We start from the raw sequence: 16,853 nt of genomic DNA, 5'->3' as shown, positions 1-16,853 counted from the left end.
TGTCAGGGTTTTGATTTACTAATAAAGTTTGCCAGGTTCCTAGAAATGAGAGCAGCTCCATCCAAAGTGGGATGAATGCCGTCTCTCCTAATAAGACCAGGTTTTCCCCAGAAAGTTTGCCAATTATTAACGAAACCCACATCGTTTGCTGGACACCACCTGGACAGCCAGCGATTAAATGATGACATGCGGCTAAACATGTCATCACTGGTCAGATTTGGGAGGGGTCCAGAGAAAACTACGGAGTCCGACATCGTTTTTGCATATTCACACACCGAGGCAATATTAATTTTAATTTTAGTGACCTCCGATTGGCGTAACCGGTATATAAAGTGAACAGTATTGGTCTGAGCACAGAACCTTGTGGAAAGCCGAGACAAACTTGAGATTGCAAAGATGATTCATCATGAACATGAATGAACTGGCATCAATCAGATAAATAGGATTTAAACCAGCTTCGTGCAGAACCTTTACGGCCAATTAAATGTTCCAGACTCTCAAGCAGAATTTGATGGTCAATTGTGATACACAACTAGATGCTCAATTTTCATCGCAAACATATAACAAGAAAGAATCTATACAACTAAAATTACAATATATTGACTTACCATCCACCGGAAAATGAACTTCTATGGCCTTCGCCATTTCTGAATATGTCAGCAAACTCATCACAACTCGAGATCTTGGGGCTTTTAAGGCAGCAATATAGCAGAGGGAAACACTAACAGTTCCCATGTTTGATGGCTGAAAAGGAAGAAACCATCAACCCTGCTACCTGTGCAGCTGGTGCCTGTGTATTTTAGGTCAGCAGTTCTGCAGCTGGTTGATTGACTGCTGGCTTCTTTCACACTGCTGCCTCAACAATCTAATGTATGTTTCTGCGAGACTATTTTTTTTCTCCTTCAGCCTGTCTTTAAAGCACATTTAAGTGCCACCCTCACTCCTATTTAGAAATCTGAAATTCAAAGTCCATGCTAAAAGTAACTGGACTGAAAATCTTTGGGCTGCTAGAAAGCGTTGGGCTTAGTGTTATATCTAAAGTTCCTCTGGATATATATAAAAGAGAGAGAAGAAAAGGTGCACCCGCTAAGAGCACCGGTTAAAAAGCAAGGGCTTTCTGGACTAATTATACCAGACACTGTGACAATTTTATGCAAATCTTTGAGAGACACAGAGGAGAGCTAAGTGTTATGGCTGCATTAAGCCAATTATACAGAGATGTTTCCCTTTAAGTTGGGCTCCCCTTGATGAAAGCATACATCCTGTTTATTCTTAATTGCTTGCCTCCATCTCACTCTTTCTGTCTTTGTTCCTTTTCACACACAAACCCGCACCCTGTAATTCTCTCATTACCAACCTAATGCATCCATTTCTGTCTTATTTCAGGGATACACTACCGCAAGTCCTGTGCCTCATCAGGAGCCTGTCTTATTGCTTCTTCTGGTTACCAGCAGTTCTGTACCGGCAAGCTCAACTCTGTGTGCATCACCTGCTGTAACACACCACTGTGTAATGGACCACGGCAGAAGAAACGTCCCCAACCATCGGCCGCCATTACCCTGACCACGCCACAATTCCCTGTGTTTTCTCTCTACATCGTCCTCCTACTGTCCTCCACCCTGTGCTGACAGACCTTCACACACTGAGTTAACCTGTATTGACAGTGGAGACAACATGATCTGGAACTGTATAAACTGAAGCAGTGAAGAATACATACTTTTTACGTGCATATTCTTTGAAGCATGTTGGAAGCTTTGTACAGTATTTGTTCTCTTGACTTCCTTAATGTTGCATCTTGCCTCCAAAGGCCAAATTGAGAAATTCAATCACATCACATGTGTCGTGTCACAAACACGATCTTGGTGCAGCTACAAGGAGAGCTGGGTAAGGTGAGGTGGAGGACTGTGCTGTGTATGAAACAGCTTTTGGCTATTTTGTTGGGCAGCAGGTGGCTCATTCACATCTGTCTTTATTAACTTACAGTACAAGGTCAAATAAGACACATTGCAGGAAAGAAAGTTCAGAATCATGATTCATGAGTCTTAAGAAAAGTTCTCCTGAATAAATCTAAATTAATACCGTTAATTGGAACAATCACCAATTTTGTTGTATCGATAAACTGAAAAAGACAGTATATATGTATGAATGATATATGATTCTGTGAAAAAAAAATGCAGGTTGGAAAAAGGCATTGAATGAAGAAAAACTTATACCACTCATAGAGTGTAGTCACTCTATAACCATAGAGTGGCTACATGTTGGTGACTGCTGATTGACTCATTCAGCTTTATCAAAAGAGTTCTAAAGTTATCCTTGAAGATGTGCTATTTCCCTATAATCAGGGAATATGTTGTATGGTAAGGCATCAGTATGCATACCTTGACAGAATATTTCAGAGCCAAATGTGTTATGATAACATGTAAAGTGATGTGCTAAACATGCAAGAAGTTGATGTTATCCATCAAGTGTAATATCATGTTGCTTTTGCAGTGTTTGAGTGGTTGCTTTGGAGGTGACCTGGACCTTAAACGTATCCTATGGAGTTTTGTGTGTGTGTCTTTGAGGTTTAAGTAACATGTTGAATACATTTGTAAAGCCAATATTTCAGGGCCTTTATAGCTTACATCTATGTTTACACCAAGTGGTATCCTCCAGGGCTGAAAAATGAACCAATGCATACGTGCCAAAAACTGCAGTTCCTCTAATGGTCACTTGAAGCTGGCTCCAAGAGCGAGTCACTCACCATATACCCCCTTGTTAAAATGACCAATTTACAGCAAAAAAAAATTTTTACAGCTTGGAACAAGAAACAGTTTTGGTCTCTATAACTGATTTCCTCGTTCGTGACAGCTGTACGGAGGAGTGAATTTTTATATAACTCACTTGCTTACTCACTTGATTTGATCAAGGCTTAAGTTATGCATAATAATGGCGTGGCTGCTTTGAGTGACAGGTTGTCTGCGAGGCCCAGCACAGTCTGTGAGTCAGATCCACCCCTTGCTCCTCCACAGCTCCACCCTGTCATTCAAATATAGTAACTTCTAGTTCCAAAAATCCAAGATGGTGATGGCAAAGTTGATGGTTTTATACAGCCTGTGGTTTACGTTAGCTAACTGTCCTCTTCTTTCCTATCTTTGCTGATACAAGTTTCTGGTGGCTTTAGTGCTACCAGCTGTTAGCAAGTGGAACAACATGAAGTCACTGGACATCATATAGTCTCAGTAAACAAATATTTGCATATGTTTGCAGAATCTCTAGGCAATGGGACAAGATTTTGGTATCAGAAGTATTCTGGCTTCGTTTATAGTCCGTTTGTAGACCAAGTAGTATTGACCAGTCATGTTTGAGCAGCAGGTAAACAGTCTTTGTGGAGTGGTTGAACACACTGGCCGAAATGCAATCTCTGAACCCGTTGGCTATCGTCTGACCACAATTTAGCTTTTTGTTTGCTTTTTTTTTTTAATTCTGCATTCATATGCAAAAATCTGTATGTAGAGAAGTCTTGGCTTAGATATCCGGATATCTCCTCCAGATCTGCCTAAATATTGGCCATTGTCCCCCAGAGGCTTAGCGTTTTAACAGTGATAGCTAATGGGTTCCAAGACTGGACATCCCATAGCTTGCATGTCACGGTTGTATTAAAAGAACTGAATATTAAATTGTTCTAAGATGGCTTCAGCATTATAGTATGCTTATTGTATTGGACACTGTCCAAGAAAAATGACAGCATCAGTCACTTCAGGAAGTGCCCCAAAACAGCACGTTTACAATCAAGTGACAGCACCCTCTAGCACCCGTAGGAATTATAAAGCATGCAAAAAAGGAAGCCAGATGACATTGTCATAGAGTATCCCATTTCATATCGAGAAACATTCATTTATTTTATCAATGACCTCAATCGTTTTCTAACCTTAGCCACATGTTTATTACTGAAATCAATGTTTCCCTCACCTTAACTAGATATCTAAACACAGATCATGATCTTTCCCAAAATGGAACCTTTTTGTGTCTAAACCTGCCCAAATCTTAACCATAGCCCTGTCCTGTCCCACACACAACTGTCTTACTTTTTTAACAGTGATTTGAAATGTTGAGATGTTTTCCTGCTGATAGGGGCATCAGATCCAAAAATGTGTCTATGAAGTGGCTAATAAATGAACTTTCCCAACAACATGATACAGGATACACAAATACTTTATTTTTTATGTTAGTCAACATATCAACCTCATGCGCATGCGTGGACATTTATATCACTGGGACATCTGATTAATTATTTAAGGCATAAAATACCACAGTTCATTCTCATGAAATTCACTCACTGTGTGCGTACACAGAAAAAGTTTTCTTGGCGTTATTTGGCTGGTAAATTTTTTGGCCCACTGCATAATTAATCCCTGCTGGTTCCCCAAAATGATTTACTTATTTACTGCTCTTCCAGTCTTTTAAAATTTGATGGACCTAAAAGCTCAAATTCTGATAATACTTGTATAAAGAGTGATTTGGGGGTGTTTTATTTATTATTTTACAGCTATTGCCTTTATATTGTGTGTGTACAGAAAAAAAAGTCTTTTTAGGTCAGTGCATGTCAGGTGACCTGCTATTCCAACTGTGGCTTCTAAGCCAGAATCACCTGACATCTCAGTGCTGTTCCTGGGAGCGTGTTTTATGCACTGCACATTTGCGATTCTGAGAATATATATATATATATATATATATATATACATATATATATATATATATATATATATATATATATCAAATATCAGAAGGACCCAAACATCAAAATAGAGCTTCAAAGCACCACAAGTGGCCATAAACTCCACTGGGCACCTTTAACTTTAACTCAAGCTGTAGGGTCTTCATGCTTAACTGAATATTTGAGCTTTTGTATAATAGTTTCTGACTTGATAACAATTTCACACTTGAGGAGTCCAATCAAGCTTGCTATTGTGCCAAACTGTCAGCTGAGCGTGATCTGTTAATGAAATTCCTGACATAACACTTTGTACTCTGTTTACTGTGTATAAAGAATATCTCTATCGGTTTGTGATGGCACAGCACAAGCATCCTTGCTTTGTTTTTACTGTTCACTGTGTCCCATTAAATTGTACAGCACATTATACTTCAGTCTCTGATGGGTTATCTCTCTTTGTTTTGAGAGTTGAGTCTGACTCTTCAGTAAGGCTAAGAGTTTGGGTATTTGAAGCCACTCCTGAGTCATTTTGACTCTGAAAGGTTGTAAAGGTGGGAGTTTTCTCTTGTGTAAGGTTGGGGCGGTTTGCCCTGCTGCGACGCAATGACTTTATCAGCAGGGGTCGGAGAGAGCGTGCAGAAGCAGCTCGGGAGTTCTGCACGGTGCGCTTATTGATATGTTCGATGGTGAGGCGGCAACGCAGCACCTGGACAAAAACCTCCCTGAACTGTCTGGAGGAGAGGTTGTAGAGGAATGGGTTGAGGACGGAGCTGAGGTAGAAGAAGGTGTCAGCCACAGGGTGGAGAGTGATGTAGCTCCGAAAGTAGGAAGTAGTCCAGCGGGACTTGGGCACAGCAGCCATCATGAGACGACGAATTTGGTTTGGAAGCCAGCATACCATCAAGGATCCCACGATTAGACCTGAGGAAAAGTCAGAGAGGAAGTCAGAAACACCAAAGATGAGAAGAGACAAGAGAACAGACATGAAAAATTATGAAATTGAAGGAGTTTGATAATTGGGAAATACTATTATTTGCTTTCGCTCTGAGAAGATTGACAGCAATCTCTTGTATGACAGTGGTGCCAATATTCTCATCTGTGTCTCGGCAAATAACCAAATAAGTGTATTTCCCAATATGTCAAACTGTACTGTAAGAAAATACAAGATTTTATTGGGAGGGTTACAGTTATGCTGTCAATGTAGAAAATACTTGTGGGAGTAGAGCTGCAGTTGGAGGGCTGATAGTAACAATCATTGCACAATCATCACCTCTGAATCTGTACAACAGGTTGGGAGGATGGGAAGCAACAGGACCCAAAAATTCTTCTGCAGGCAAAAACTGTTTATTGCTGTCGATCCGAGCGCCATCATCTAATATCAGAAACTGGCATGTGGCTCCCAAAGTCTGTTTGGCCCCTTTCTTAACTAAACATCATTAATTATCACTCCTTACACTGGGCATCACTTTACCAAGGTGTTTTCTGCTATCAAATCTTTTAAAGGGCACTGTTTGAACTTGCAGCAATTCTGAGCCCTCTGCACAATGACACCCGTTTTTTCTTGAAGTCTTGGCATCAGACTGTTCACTTCTATCACCAACCTGTCAGAGCCCTGTGACACAGACAGCATCATTCTCTTCCTTTGGAAGGAAGATATTGGGCAGCCAGACCTATCTCCACAGTGCTGTCTCAGCGCTAGAGAAAGGTCTGGAAGAAAACTATAGGGGTAAAAAAAATGCTCTGGCTTGTTTGTATTTCTTTAAACGAATCACAATAGGCTTCAGCAGATCTAAGCCCAGGATGCAGTGACAGTGTTCTGGCAAAATAGTGTTGGGGCAGTACTTGTTTTGGTGGAACATTTGCACATGGGGAGGCAAGCACTGTCATTAAAATGGCTAATTCTCTGCAAATGAAAATGCCACAAAAAACAGCAACCGAAATATGTCGACTATATCTGATTCAACATTTATCAATAAAAAGCGTAATTTGATAATCTGTGCTCTAAAGGGAAAGTCTGACTATACTTAAGCTCTGGAGGAGCTCACTGAACCCATTTAAACCACAGACAATTTGCTAGCTGTATGTGGCTCTTGCAGACAATATCACAGAGGTTCATGTGAAGTGGAATGGATGGGACTGGTGCATGCCGCTGCCAGCATACAATAATGTGACAAATCAAATCTGATTGGTCGTGCCAGAAAACGGATCATAGGATCAGAGTCTTATTTGTTGTAGATCTTCACAAAAAATCACCAAAAGAACAAAGGCATGCCTTACTGCATGAACCAACTCTTCTTTAAAACTTGCCATTTTGAGTATGTAAGTTGTTAGCTCGTAGGTTGTTGTTTCCTTTAAAAAAGGGGAATTTGAAAACTGTAACATGTAGATAGAGGAAGGGAGGGAGAATGCTGGCCAAAGTAGCTGTCCAATGGCAGGTTCATGGCACAGCCTACTTCTGGTGAGTCAGAGTAGAGAGAAGATGAGATTGATTTAAATGATCATGATTGAAATCAGGCCTATTATACCTGCCAATGTTTATTCTCCCAATCCATTCCAGTTTCTACGTGTACTGCAGATTCTCCTAAATAGGTTGCATGCAGACGTACCTTTGAGTACACTCTACATTGTTCACCGAGGTGAACCACAGTGCACTGACCTCCAGGATACAGGCTGGCGTGTCTGACTGCTTAACCGACCTGCTGACTTATCTCTCTGTCATGTCTGAGTCATGTGCATCTTCATTCTCTAATCTGGTGTTTATCCGTTTTCCCTGCAGTGTTTTTAATGGGTATTAGAATGTGACCAAACAGCCTTTAAACATTTACAAAATGATCTGGCTTGAGACATCACTTCCTGCTGTGGAACACAGATAGCCACACATTTATTTAGAATACGCCATCCAAGACTCCAGAGGGAATTATTTATCCCAGTGTCATCTGAGGAAAGAGGAAAAACTCCTGAGAAGAGCTCTCTTCATAGAGATTTAAGTGTGGGTGGTAAAATTCCCACTTTATGTTTGTTTACATGTAGACAACGCTTACCTGCTAGTGTTTATTATTAGTGATACACACCTACACTAAGATATTGGTTTTTGGTTGGAAGAAGGGATTCTTTCTTTATACTAATCTCAATGTTCAGCAAACTTTGATCGCTTTGGGCCAATGTGTAAGTTTAATTTGTTTCAAAGATGCAAGAGACAGTATTAGTAATTGGTTAGCTTGTGCGAACAGGGCAGACGAGGAACTCATTGGAGGAGATTCCACTCTACATCGAACAGCAGCAACAGCTGGTGGCGATCAGCCTAGTAAAAGTATCAGGAATATCAGTTTTACAATCACTTGTATAAGCTCAAAAAACCCTGAGATGCTCCTGGGTAACAATGAGTGTAGACTTTGTCTGACTAACTTTAAAGGTGCAGTGTGTAGGATCTAGAGGGATCTATTGCCAGAGATTGTATGTAACTATTTTTTTGGCAGGTTGTGAATGGATGAATGTGACAAGTAGGGTAAAAGACCTTTGATTGGTTGAACAACTAGAAAGGCACTATTCCACTACAGGTCCAATTACCATTGGTGTATAGTCACCTGAAACTAAGAATCGTTGTGTTTTCATTTAATTTTGCTTAGAATGAGCCCTTCATATCTGCAAGGGGAGCAGGTCGTCTTCAACTGAGTTCACCAGGTGACTCTGCCATGTTTCTGCAGTAGCTAAGAACAGACACTGACAGTGGCTCTTGAGAGGGCCTTCTGCATTTTTATATTACCTAAGGCCTAGGCTTCTTCACACGCTTGTAAAGATGGGTAAAGGAAAAAAAGATGATGACAATTGCAACAGTTCACTTTGTAAGTTTCTAAACAAATATGTTTACTGTATGGCATCGGAGTCTAAAAAAGAAAAAAAAGAAACGAGTTCTGTTGGTTGCAATCTGAAATCTCACCACTAGATGCCACTAAATCCTACATACTGCACCTTCAACTCTATTTGTAAGAAATAAGTAGTACCACTGAATCAACTAAGGATTAACATCTAGTTGAATCTTTGCCAGCTAGCTAGCTAGCAGCCATGTTGGAGAGCATGTGTGTGATATTTGGACAGTAGTTCAGTGATCTTGATGACAATATCAGGCCTGCAACGGGCATTGTTGCACTTTCTCTTGATTAACTGTTTTCATCGCCAGCTTTAGTATTTTCATTTTCTATGTCCAGTGTTTGATATTTGATGTTGCATTTGACCATTTATGTTTCATTACTAGCTATCTGCAGCTATAGAGTGCTTGAATTAAGTTTTTCTGTCTGCCAACATGGAAGTTAGCATCACCCTGGTTGCCTTGTCACTATGTGATTTTTCCATTGGATTGAACCTCTTTTTTTTTTTAAAGACACATAAAGGATTCAAAATTCACAAGTGGGGTATTTACCGACATATTCGCTCAAGCTTGTGTTAACCACAGACCTTATTTCAGGCAACTTACCCAAAAAATATTAAAAAAATCTATTGACTTTGAGATGAGGGAACCAGAAGTGCCAAAATTCTAACTCATTTCTGGTTTTAGGACTCATTCCTGGAGCACTTTCTAGCTTGTTGTATAGCCAGGGTTCAATTCCTGTATTAGTAGTGTTTCACTCATGAACTCAGGAGACACTGTGGAGTAAATATAGGCAATTTCAGCTTCTACAGTCCTATACTAAGGTACAAATCCTGTATGGTAATGTCACATACATGTAAACTCATAGTAGGATAATTCTATAGATGATTGCTACCCATTTAGAGTAGTGTTAGTCTCACATTCCTGCTACTGTGACTAAATAAAATTGATTTTTATAAATATCTTACTTGTCTCGACTCAGTGCCAGTAAACTGGTATTAAATTATTATTTTGTATTACATTATTAAATAAAAACTTAGCATGATTTACACTTATATCTTAACTGGTGCTGTCATGTATTATTATTTTGTGGATTGAGTTCGGGAGGTAATGTACTCAGGTAAGGTCCTTGTAATGACAACAGAAGCAGAGTCAAGGTATGGATCCTGATAGTTTCCTCTCCAAACAAAAAGACATCTCAAGATTTTATCATTATGTGCAGCTGTTAAAAAGACAGATATTTACACTCAAACCACAGTCATGTGTATCACACTGACAATATAGCACACTGCATCATAGGAAACTACCCTTTCAATTATTATTTTAATGATTAAAGATAAAAGGAGAAAAAGTAATGGCAATGAAAAGTCCTACAATAAAGTGACAACTTTTCATTAAACCCCACTAAGCACAGACAAAATAGAAAAGGATAAAAACAAAAAATAATACTTGGATTTATTGTGTTGTTTATTAAGGCTAGTTGTACCATGCCGACTTGAACTCGATAAAATAAAATGTCATTGATGAGTACTGCATTTTATAATGGAAAGATATTCATCACTGTTAATGACTGAGTCAAAGCAAAGTTTGTGAGGACAATAAAGAGACAGAAAGAGATATTACGACACAGACACAGAGAAAATTGAGATGAAAACGAGTCATGAGGGGGAGAAGAGACTGAAATAGGAAAATGAACGAGCTGGGAATACAAATGCACAACATACAATGTGAAGAGAGACAAGTAAAATGAAAGACAAAGGAGGGGACAAACGCTGGCTGATTCTAAGGCTGTTTGATGTCAAAATGTGTGATGTTTTTCATAAAAAGTGTTCTCAGTTTTCATGGTGTTTTAGAGACATTTACAGCTGGAGCAGAAGCCCATGGCAATGAAGGATCAACGTGAAGTTGTTATTGAGCATTAAATAAAAGTTTATGTGCAGAGAGAGATATCAAATCCTATTAGATCCATCCTGCCAGGTCCCACCAGTAAAACATGTTTGCTGAAGAAAAATAACCTGTTGTCAAAATAAACTTTTTATCAATGTCATGAGTCATATCTTTAAAAATTTGAATGACGCTGTGTCCACACACGCTTCCATCAAATCAATCTTAAGATGGCACTGACAAAACCTGGAATATAACACATCATCACATTATGTTCCAGCATTTAAAAATATCACTGATTGGACAAATGGGGACGCTGTATTTAAATGCAGTTTTCTTTTGAACATGACGTCCTATACACAGCTCCACTGACACAGTGTGGGAGGATGATGTGCTCTGGCATTTTAAAAACGGATTGACATGCAAGGAGGCATCATCATTAAAGGTCAGTTTTATTCAGTTTTAGATCTGCATCATTTTTTTTATTTATAAACTCTTTGGTGTTTCAGATATCAACATTGAATCAAATGACTAACCATAATGACTAAACCACTAACCCTGATGTGTAACCGTTTGCTCCTCCTGCTGAAGCCACTTTAAACCTGCAACCAACTCTGCAACTCTACACAGCTGTTAGCTTCTTTTTAGTGTTTTTTTAGCTAATTATTTTTGGTTCTACATCCGAGATGCACTATTGTAGAGTGTTACCACTTCTATCAACCCCGCTATACAATGGTAGACAGCTATTTATACTAAACAAGCTCAGAGAAACATGTGCAAATTACCTATAAATTACATTTGTATTTTAATAATTTTGGGCTGCACATTGGAACTTCAGTAACAGGTTTCTGGGTTAGAACCAAATAGCCAGCTGGGGCCCTTTTGTTTGCATGTTCTCCGTGTGTCAACATGGGTTTTCTCTGGGTTCTCTGGCTTCCTCCCACAGTCCAAAAACATGCAGGCTGGGTTAACTTGTGACTTTAAATTCCCCTAAGTGTGAATGTGAGCATGACTGGTTGTCTGTCTTTATGTGTGTAAGCCCTGTGATAGTCCAGCAACATGTCCAGGGTGAACCCTCAATGTCAGCTGGACGCAACCCTGAATAGGATAAGCTGTTACAGATAATGAATGAATATAAGTACTTCGTTATATTTGTTATAATAATTTGCCATATACATTTCTTGAGAATTTAAGCCTGGATTACATTCCATGGCAATGTATACTCATACAGAGCAATCCCTCTCAATCATCATTAATAGCCAACTAGAAGTGTGTGTTAGTGTATTTATCTGCAGGAGCCCTGCCCTCAGGGTGCCGTTCCATTTTTCTGACAGCCAATAATTCCAAAACACCAGTAGTCCGATAAATGTCCCATTGGACTGAAAGCCCATTTGTTCAACACCACGTTATCCCGAAAACAAACATCCATTGCTGCAAAGGTCCATCGCTCCAAAAATTCACACTCTTAGTTAGAAAGATTAATGGCCTGTAATTATTCAGTAGTGATAATTTTGGTTATATGGTGAAGGCATGGCCTGCCCTTCTCTGTCTCTGATTGGCTTACCCTAATATTCTTACCCTAACCAGTCTCATTACTCACAGCTAAGCCAACCAACCAAACCAATGAAGGCAACGAGTGCTAGCCAATCAGTGGCAGAGTAAGAAGGTCATACCTTCACCACAATAGAAAAAAGATTGGCACCTGGAATGGGCAGTGCCGCCCCTCTGCCTGTATTTACTTATTTTCTTCTTATTAGTAATGTTCCTTGGCACAGGGTGAAGGTAAGGTCGAGAGTTAGGTGTCAGGCTATAAGAAGCACTCATTCCAAGAGGAAGCTACGAAAGCCACTGACACAGTGTCAAAAACACACAAATATAACAAGGCGAAATGCCAAGTGGACAAAGCTTGTTCCAAAACGAGGATGAATCTGGGGTTGACTGTCACTTTCATTCCACTAGCTATAGAATTTACAAAGAGTAGCCTTCAATTCAATTCAACATAACTGTGAAAAACAATCATGCTTTGGTTACCACGAGAGGGTACTGCAGAAAGACAATTTAAATCCAGTGAAAGAATTGGAGTTTATCAATATATACACTAACTTGCCAGATACAATAAATTAACATTTCCTACTTATGATGATAAAAAACTTACTACGGGCAGCATTACATTGGTCTCAAAATGTATTTGCTGTTGCTAGTCGTTTACTTCATTTTTACAGGAGTTACTGGAGACAAAACCAGAGCTAAAAGGAAGTGAATGTTGGAGTTACATGATTCAAGTGCCCTGAAACACAGCTCCAGTTTTGCCTTCTATGCTAGGTGTTAAGTGGACAATGTTTGTTAAGAGGTTAGATGCAATATGCTTATTATCAGACAAAATGTTGCCTGTGTTTCTTTCTGAGACTTTCTGCCCTTTAGCACGACTTATCAGTTGGGAAAAGCAGGTAACTGCTCCAGGACCACAAACCTAAAAGGGCCATGAAGGCCCCTGTGTTGACTATGTCGCAATTAGTTTGTGGTAATTTGAATTTGAATGTCCCAAACCCCAAGATGGATCCTTCTAATTGCTTATTATTTACGACTAACAGTCTAAAACCCAAAGATATTTGATTGACAATGATAGAGAAAAGCAGCATATCCTAACATGAAAAAGCTGCAACCAACAAATGCTTTTTTTTTCATTCAATTCTACCAATTTAAATGATAACTGATTATCAGATATTTTGCTGGTTGATTTTCTGCTGCTTAACTACTTGCTAGACTGACTAAATGTTTCCTCTCTAGTTTGAAATTTGCAAATATGATTGGTAATATGCATCACAAGCGGCCAGGGCAGGGGCGGACTGGCCATCTGGAGGTTCTGGAAAATCACAGAATGGCCGGTACTCCAGGACGGCCGGCGGCCGCCACGCAGTCATCACTGTTTTTTTTTTGTTGTTGTTTTTTTTTCCTTTTTCTCCCTGATAATCTACTGTTCCACGTCCAGTCCGCTAGGTGGCAGCCTTTAAATTGGATGCCAGCCGGCCCATAGATATCTATGAGCCGGCCGGCCGCCAATCAAATTGAAGAAGAAGGAAGCGCATACCGTATGCGCACCGGTTGTTGTGGGCTGGGCTGAGTCAAAGTCCAGGGCTGTTTTTTAGTCCCAGTCCGCCCCTGGGCCAGGGGTTTATTTTTTCCCCAGACCCACCAACTTGGTCACTCCAGTCCTGGAACATTGCAGCTTTCAAAAACTCCAGTTTACTACACTAAATGGCCTCCAAAGAGTGGTTTAACAATGGGTTCTCTCATGCACCTTGATAGTATTTATCTTTGAGAACATAGATTTGCATGTTTAGTTTGACCCAACCACGGTGAGCACAAACGTAGCCAGTACTTAAGTTTGCCATATTCTTAGTCTAATCTCTTGAGACAAGCTACCCAAAAAAATGCTCAAGATCTCAGCACCATGGAGCAGAATTCTCCACTGGGGCTAGTGGTGAATCGATCCAAGTCTTCAAATCTGGCAGAGAAATTCTACCTCAACTGTGTGATGAGTTCCTTTATATTGTCAGTGACGTTCTTCACTCCTACTGTCTTCAGTGTGTTGAAGTTCAGCAGCCTCCCTGGTTACAAATCTGTGTGAAATGGCTCCAGTTTCTTCTCAATGGCATCAAGCTTTTCCACCAAACCCACCATGGATTTTTTTCTTTCCCCTGTAGTTGCAGATTGAGTGCATTAAAATGGAAAAATACATCTTTTAAAAATGCAAAGTTGCACTTGTATTCTGTTTTGCATGATGTGCGGTGAGCTGCTCCTGATTAATTTTGCTTCAGGAAATCCACAACTCGATCCCTGAGTTCAATGAAGTGCTCCAAGGCTTTGCCTTACTCAGCCAGCACATGTCAGTGTGGAGTAAGAGGTCACCATGAGTAGCCTGAGATTCCAGCACAAATTTGTGGAACAGGTGATGCTGCTTACTTGAATTCCCTCTGATTAAGTTAATTATATTAACTGTTTTGTCCATAACCTGTTTTAGATCCCCACTTAGTATGGCGCACAGCACGTTTTGGTGAATGAGACAGTGAAGTGCATTAGTTTTGGGAGCGACATTTTCAATTGTGCTCACTAGACCCCAGTTTTTGCTGACCATGCATCTGTAACAATTAGGTCGACTTTTTTTTAACAATAAACCATGCCTTTTTAAATAACTCCTCCAATTTTCCAAAGATAATATCACTGGTGGTATTACCTCCCAGTGGAACCCAAGCCTCATCAAAATATGTTACAAAAATGGATAACTGGGATATATCAGTGTTGTCAGTAGAGTCATCAATAGCCAAGGATATGTGTTGAGCCTTGTGTGATGATGACGCCTAAGATTGTTTTCTTCTGCAATATGAATCGTTTCATTGCAAATGAGGTTTACTGTTACTGAAAGTTAGTAAGATTAATGAATACTTTCAGTCCATTCCTTATTAAGCACCTATATTCCACATCAACATTCAGCTTCAGGCTCCTTAGGAGTGACATTTTTGCTTGCCTGTCAAACAATTCAGCAGGCTTTTCTTCCTGCTTCCTGCTTCCTGCAAGCATTTTCCACCGATCAGGATCCTGCATAATAGCGTCAAAACCAGTTAAAGTTGATTAATATTTCCTGTCAATCAGGACTGCATTCTGCAATCATGTTTCCATAATTACAGATTTTAACCATCACTCCTCAGTGAACTGCCTCATTGGCGGAGGTCTGAAAGCATTTTCAAGTTAGGTATCTAGCTATCATTATGGATTTCCCATGTTTTAAGGAGTCTGTTTACGCTGATAAATCCTAAAAAAATAACATTGTATTTGAAAGAAACTGAAAATATTAAACAATGATAGGCTAAATAGGCCTAAATACTTTTTTTAATTTGAAACTGCAGCACCTGCAGTGTCTGCTTCATAAAATTCTGGCCCTTGGACAAATGTAGTTGATGACCCCTGCTGTATGGGCAATTGATGAAAACTTGCCATCGTTACCCTTACCCCCTTCCTTAGAAATGATACTGTCCAATAAAGATATTATCAGTATCACAAGCTCCACTTTTTCAGTTTCTATAAAACTTGGAGGAATGATGCATTTTGGTAGTTAGTTCTGGCTCTTAAAACTTACAAAGTTCAAACTTTAAATAGGCCTCTAAAATGTCACTTAGAGGGATGATGCAGCTTGATACTGATTAGCCAACAAGGCTGCTTTTATTATTGGTGGTCTTACTCTGATCAAGGCAATAGCTCATGTATGAAATGGCAGTATCTTTCTTTAAGATGGATTTTTTTTTTTGTTTGGTTCTACCTGTCATGTCGGCTCATTGATCACAGTCTAGGCGTTCATCTGGAAAATTGCCACTGAGTCAGCACAGATCAGTAACGTCCCTGCAATGAAGAGTGTGTGAAGCTGAAAGTGTGTATGTGTTCGATCCACACTTGGATATCTGTGAAACACTTACATGTTGTTGATAAATCTTTAATATTATTATTATTATTATTCCACTCTTGTCATGCTGAATGCGCCTGCCTCAAAACTGCAGTCGAAGCTAACGGTCTCATTTGTGGTGTCCCCAAGCTCTCTGACACACAATCAAACACACACACACACACACACACACACACACACACACACACACATACTACACAAAGACTTACAGTCTCCACACCAAAATATAACTGTCTGCTAATTAGAAAGCAATTAAACCAGATTATCGGAACAATTAATTGTCTGTCTTTGCAGTAATTAGAGTTTGTGATTGAGCTTCTTAGTTCTATGATGCAGTGCACAGTGGGGGAGAACAGGGTAAGTTGAGCCTTTGTTTCAAGTAAACATGTTACATCATTAAATGTGGTAAAAAGAAAAAAAAAAGGAAAAAGACTATAGAACTCTTTTTAAAGGCCTAAACGTTACATCCAGCCATGAAAGTTGGAGATAAAAGTGTAACCTTTTAACTTTCAAAGGGTTAATGTTTTCTCTCCCCCCAAGTTTTGATACATTTTATGGTCATGATTTTTTCAGCAATAGTCATTCAAAGTATTTACATTATGTCAACATCTTTGTGTGGTACTACCTAGTATATAGTAATTTTTATTAGTGCATTCCCATGCAGGATTCTAGTTGCCTTCGCACACATGATGGATTCACAGGAAATGATTCATGCATGTAATCCAGCGTAAGGCATCAATTGGTACTAGGGTTGAGTATCTACGGTGGCCCTGAAAGGTCACAGCACTGCAACTTAAGAAAACACATGCAAAAAGACAAAACACAAGCAAATTGAGAAAACATTTTCATCAATTTGACAACACGTGCACAGCATTTAGAAAACACGCTGCAAAGACCACAACACAACACATTAGAAAAACGCACTGCAAAGACCACAACACAACACATTAGAAAAA

The 16,853-nt window shown here is 39.5% G+C and overlaps 1 protein-coding gene across 1 annotated transcript in view; it reads left to right on the top strand.

Moving 5' to 3' along the window:
- LOC126393393 (ly6/PLAUR domain-containing protein 1-like) overlaps window positions 1-4,054 on the top strand; it is a 50,842-nt gene extending 46,788 nt beyond the window's left edge. The window contains exon 3 of the mRNA XM_050049544.1: window positions 1,387-4,054. Within this exon, the coding sequence (XP_049905501.1) occupies window positions 1,387-1,628 (242 nt within the window). The 3' untranslated portion in view covers window positions 1,629-4,054. The remainder of the gene's footprint in view (window positions 1-1,386) is intronic.
- Window positions 4,055-16,853: the final 12,799 nt, after the last annotated feature.

This window comes from Epinephelus moara, chromosome 7, assembly GCF_006386435.1.
Source record: "Epinephelus moara isolate mb chromosome 7, YSFRI_EMoa_1.0, whole genome shotgun sequence".
Taxonomy (NCBI): Eukaryota; Metazoa; Chordata; class Actinopteri; order Perciformes; family Serranidae; genus Epinephelus; species Epinephelus moara.
Note: the sequence above shows the minus strand (reverse complement) of the source record. Positions and strands in the feature narration are given on the sequence as shown.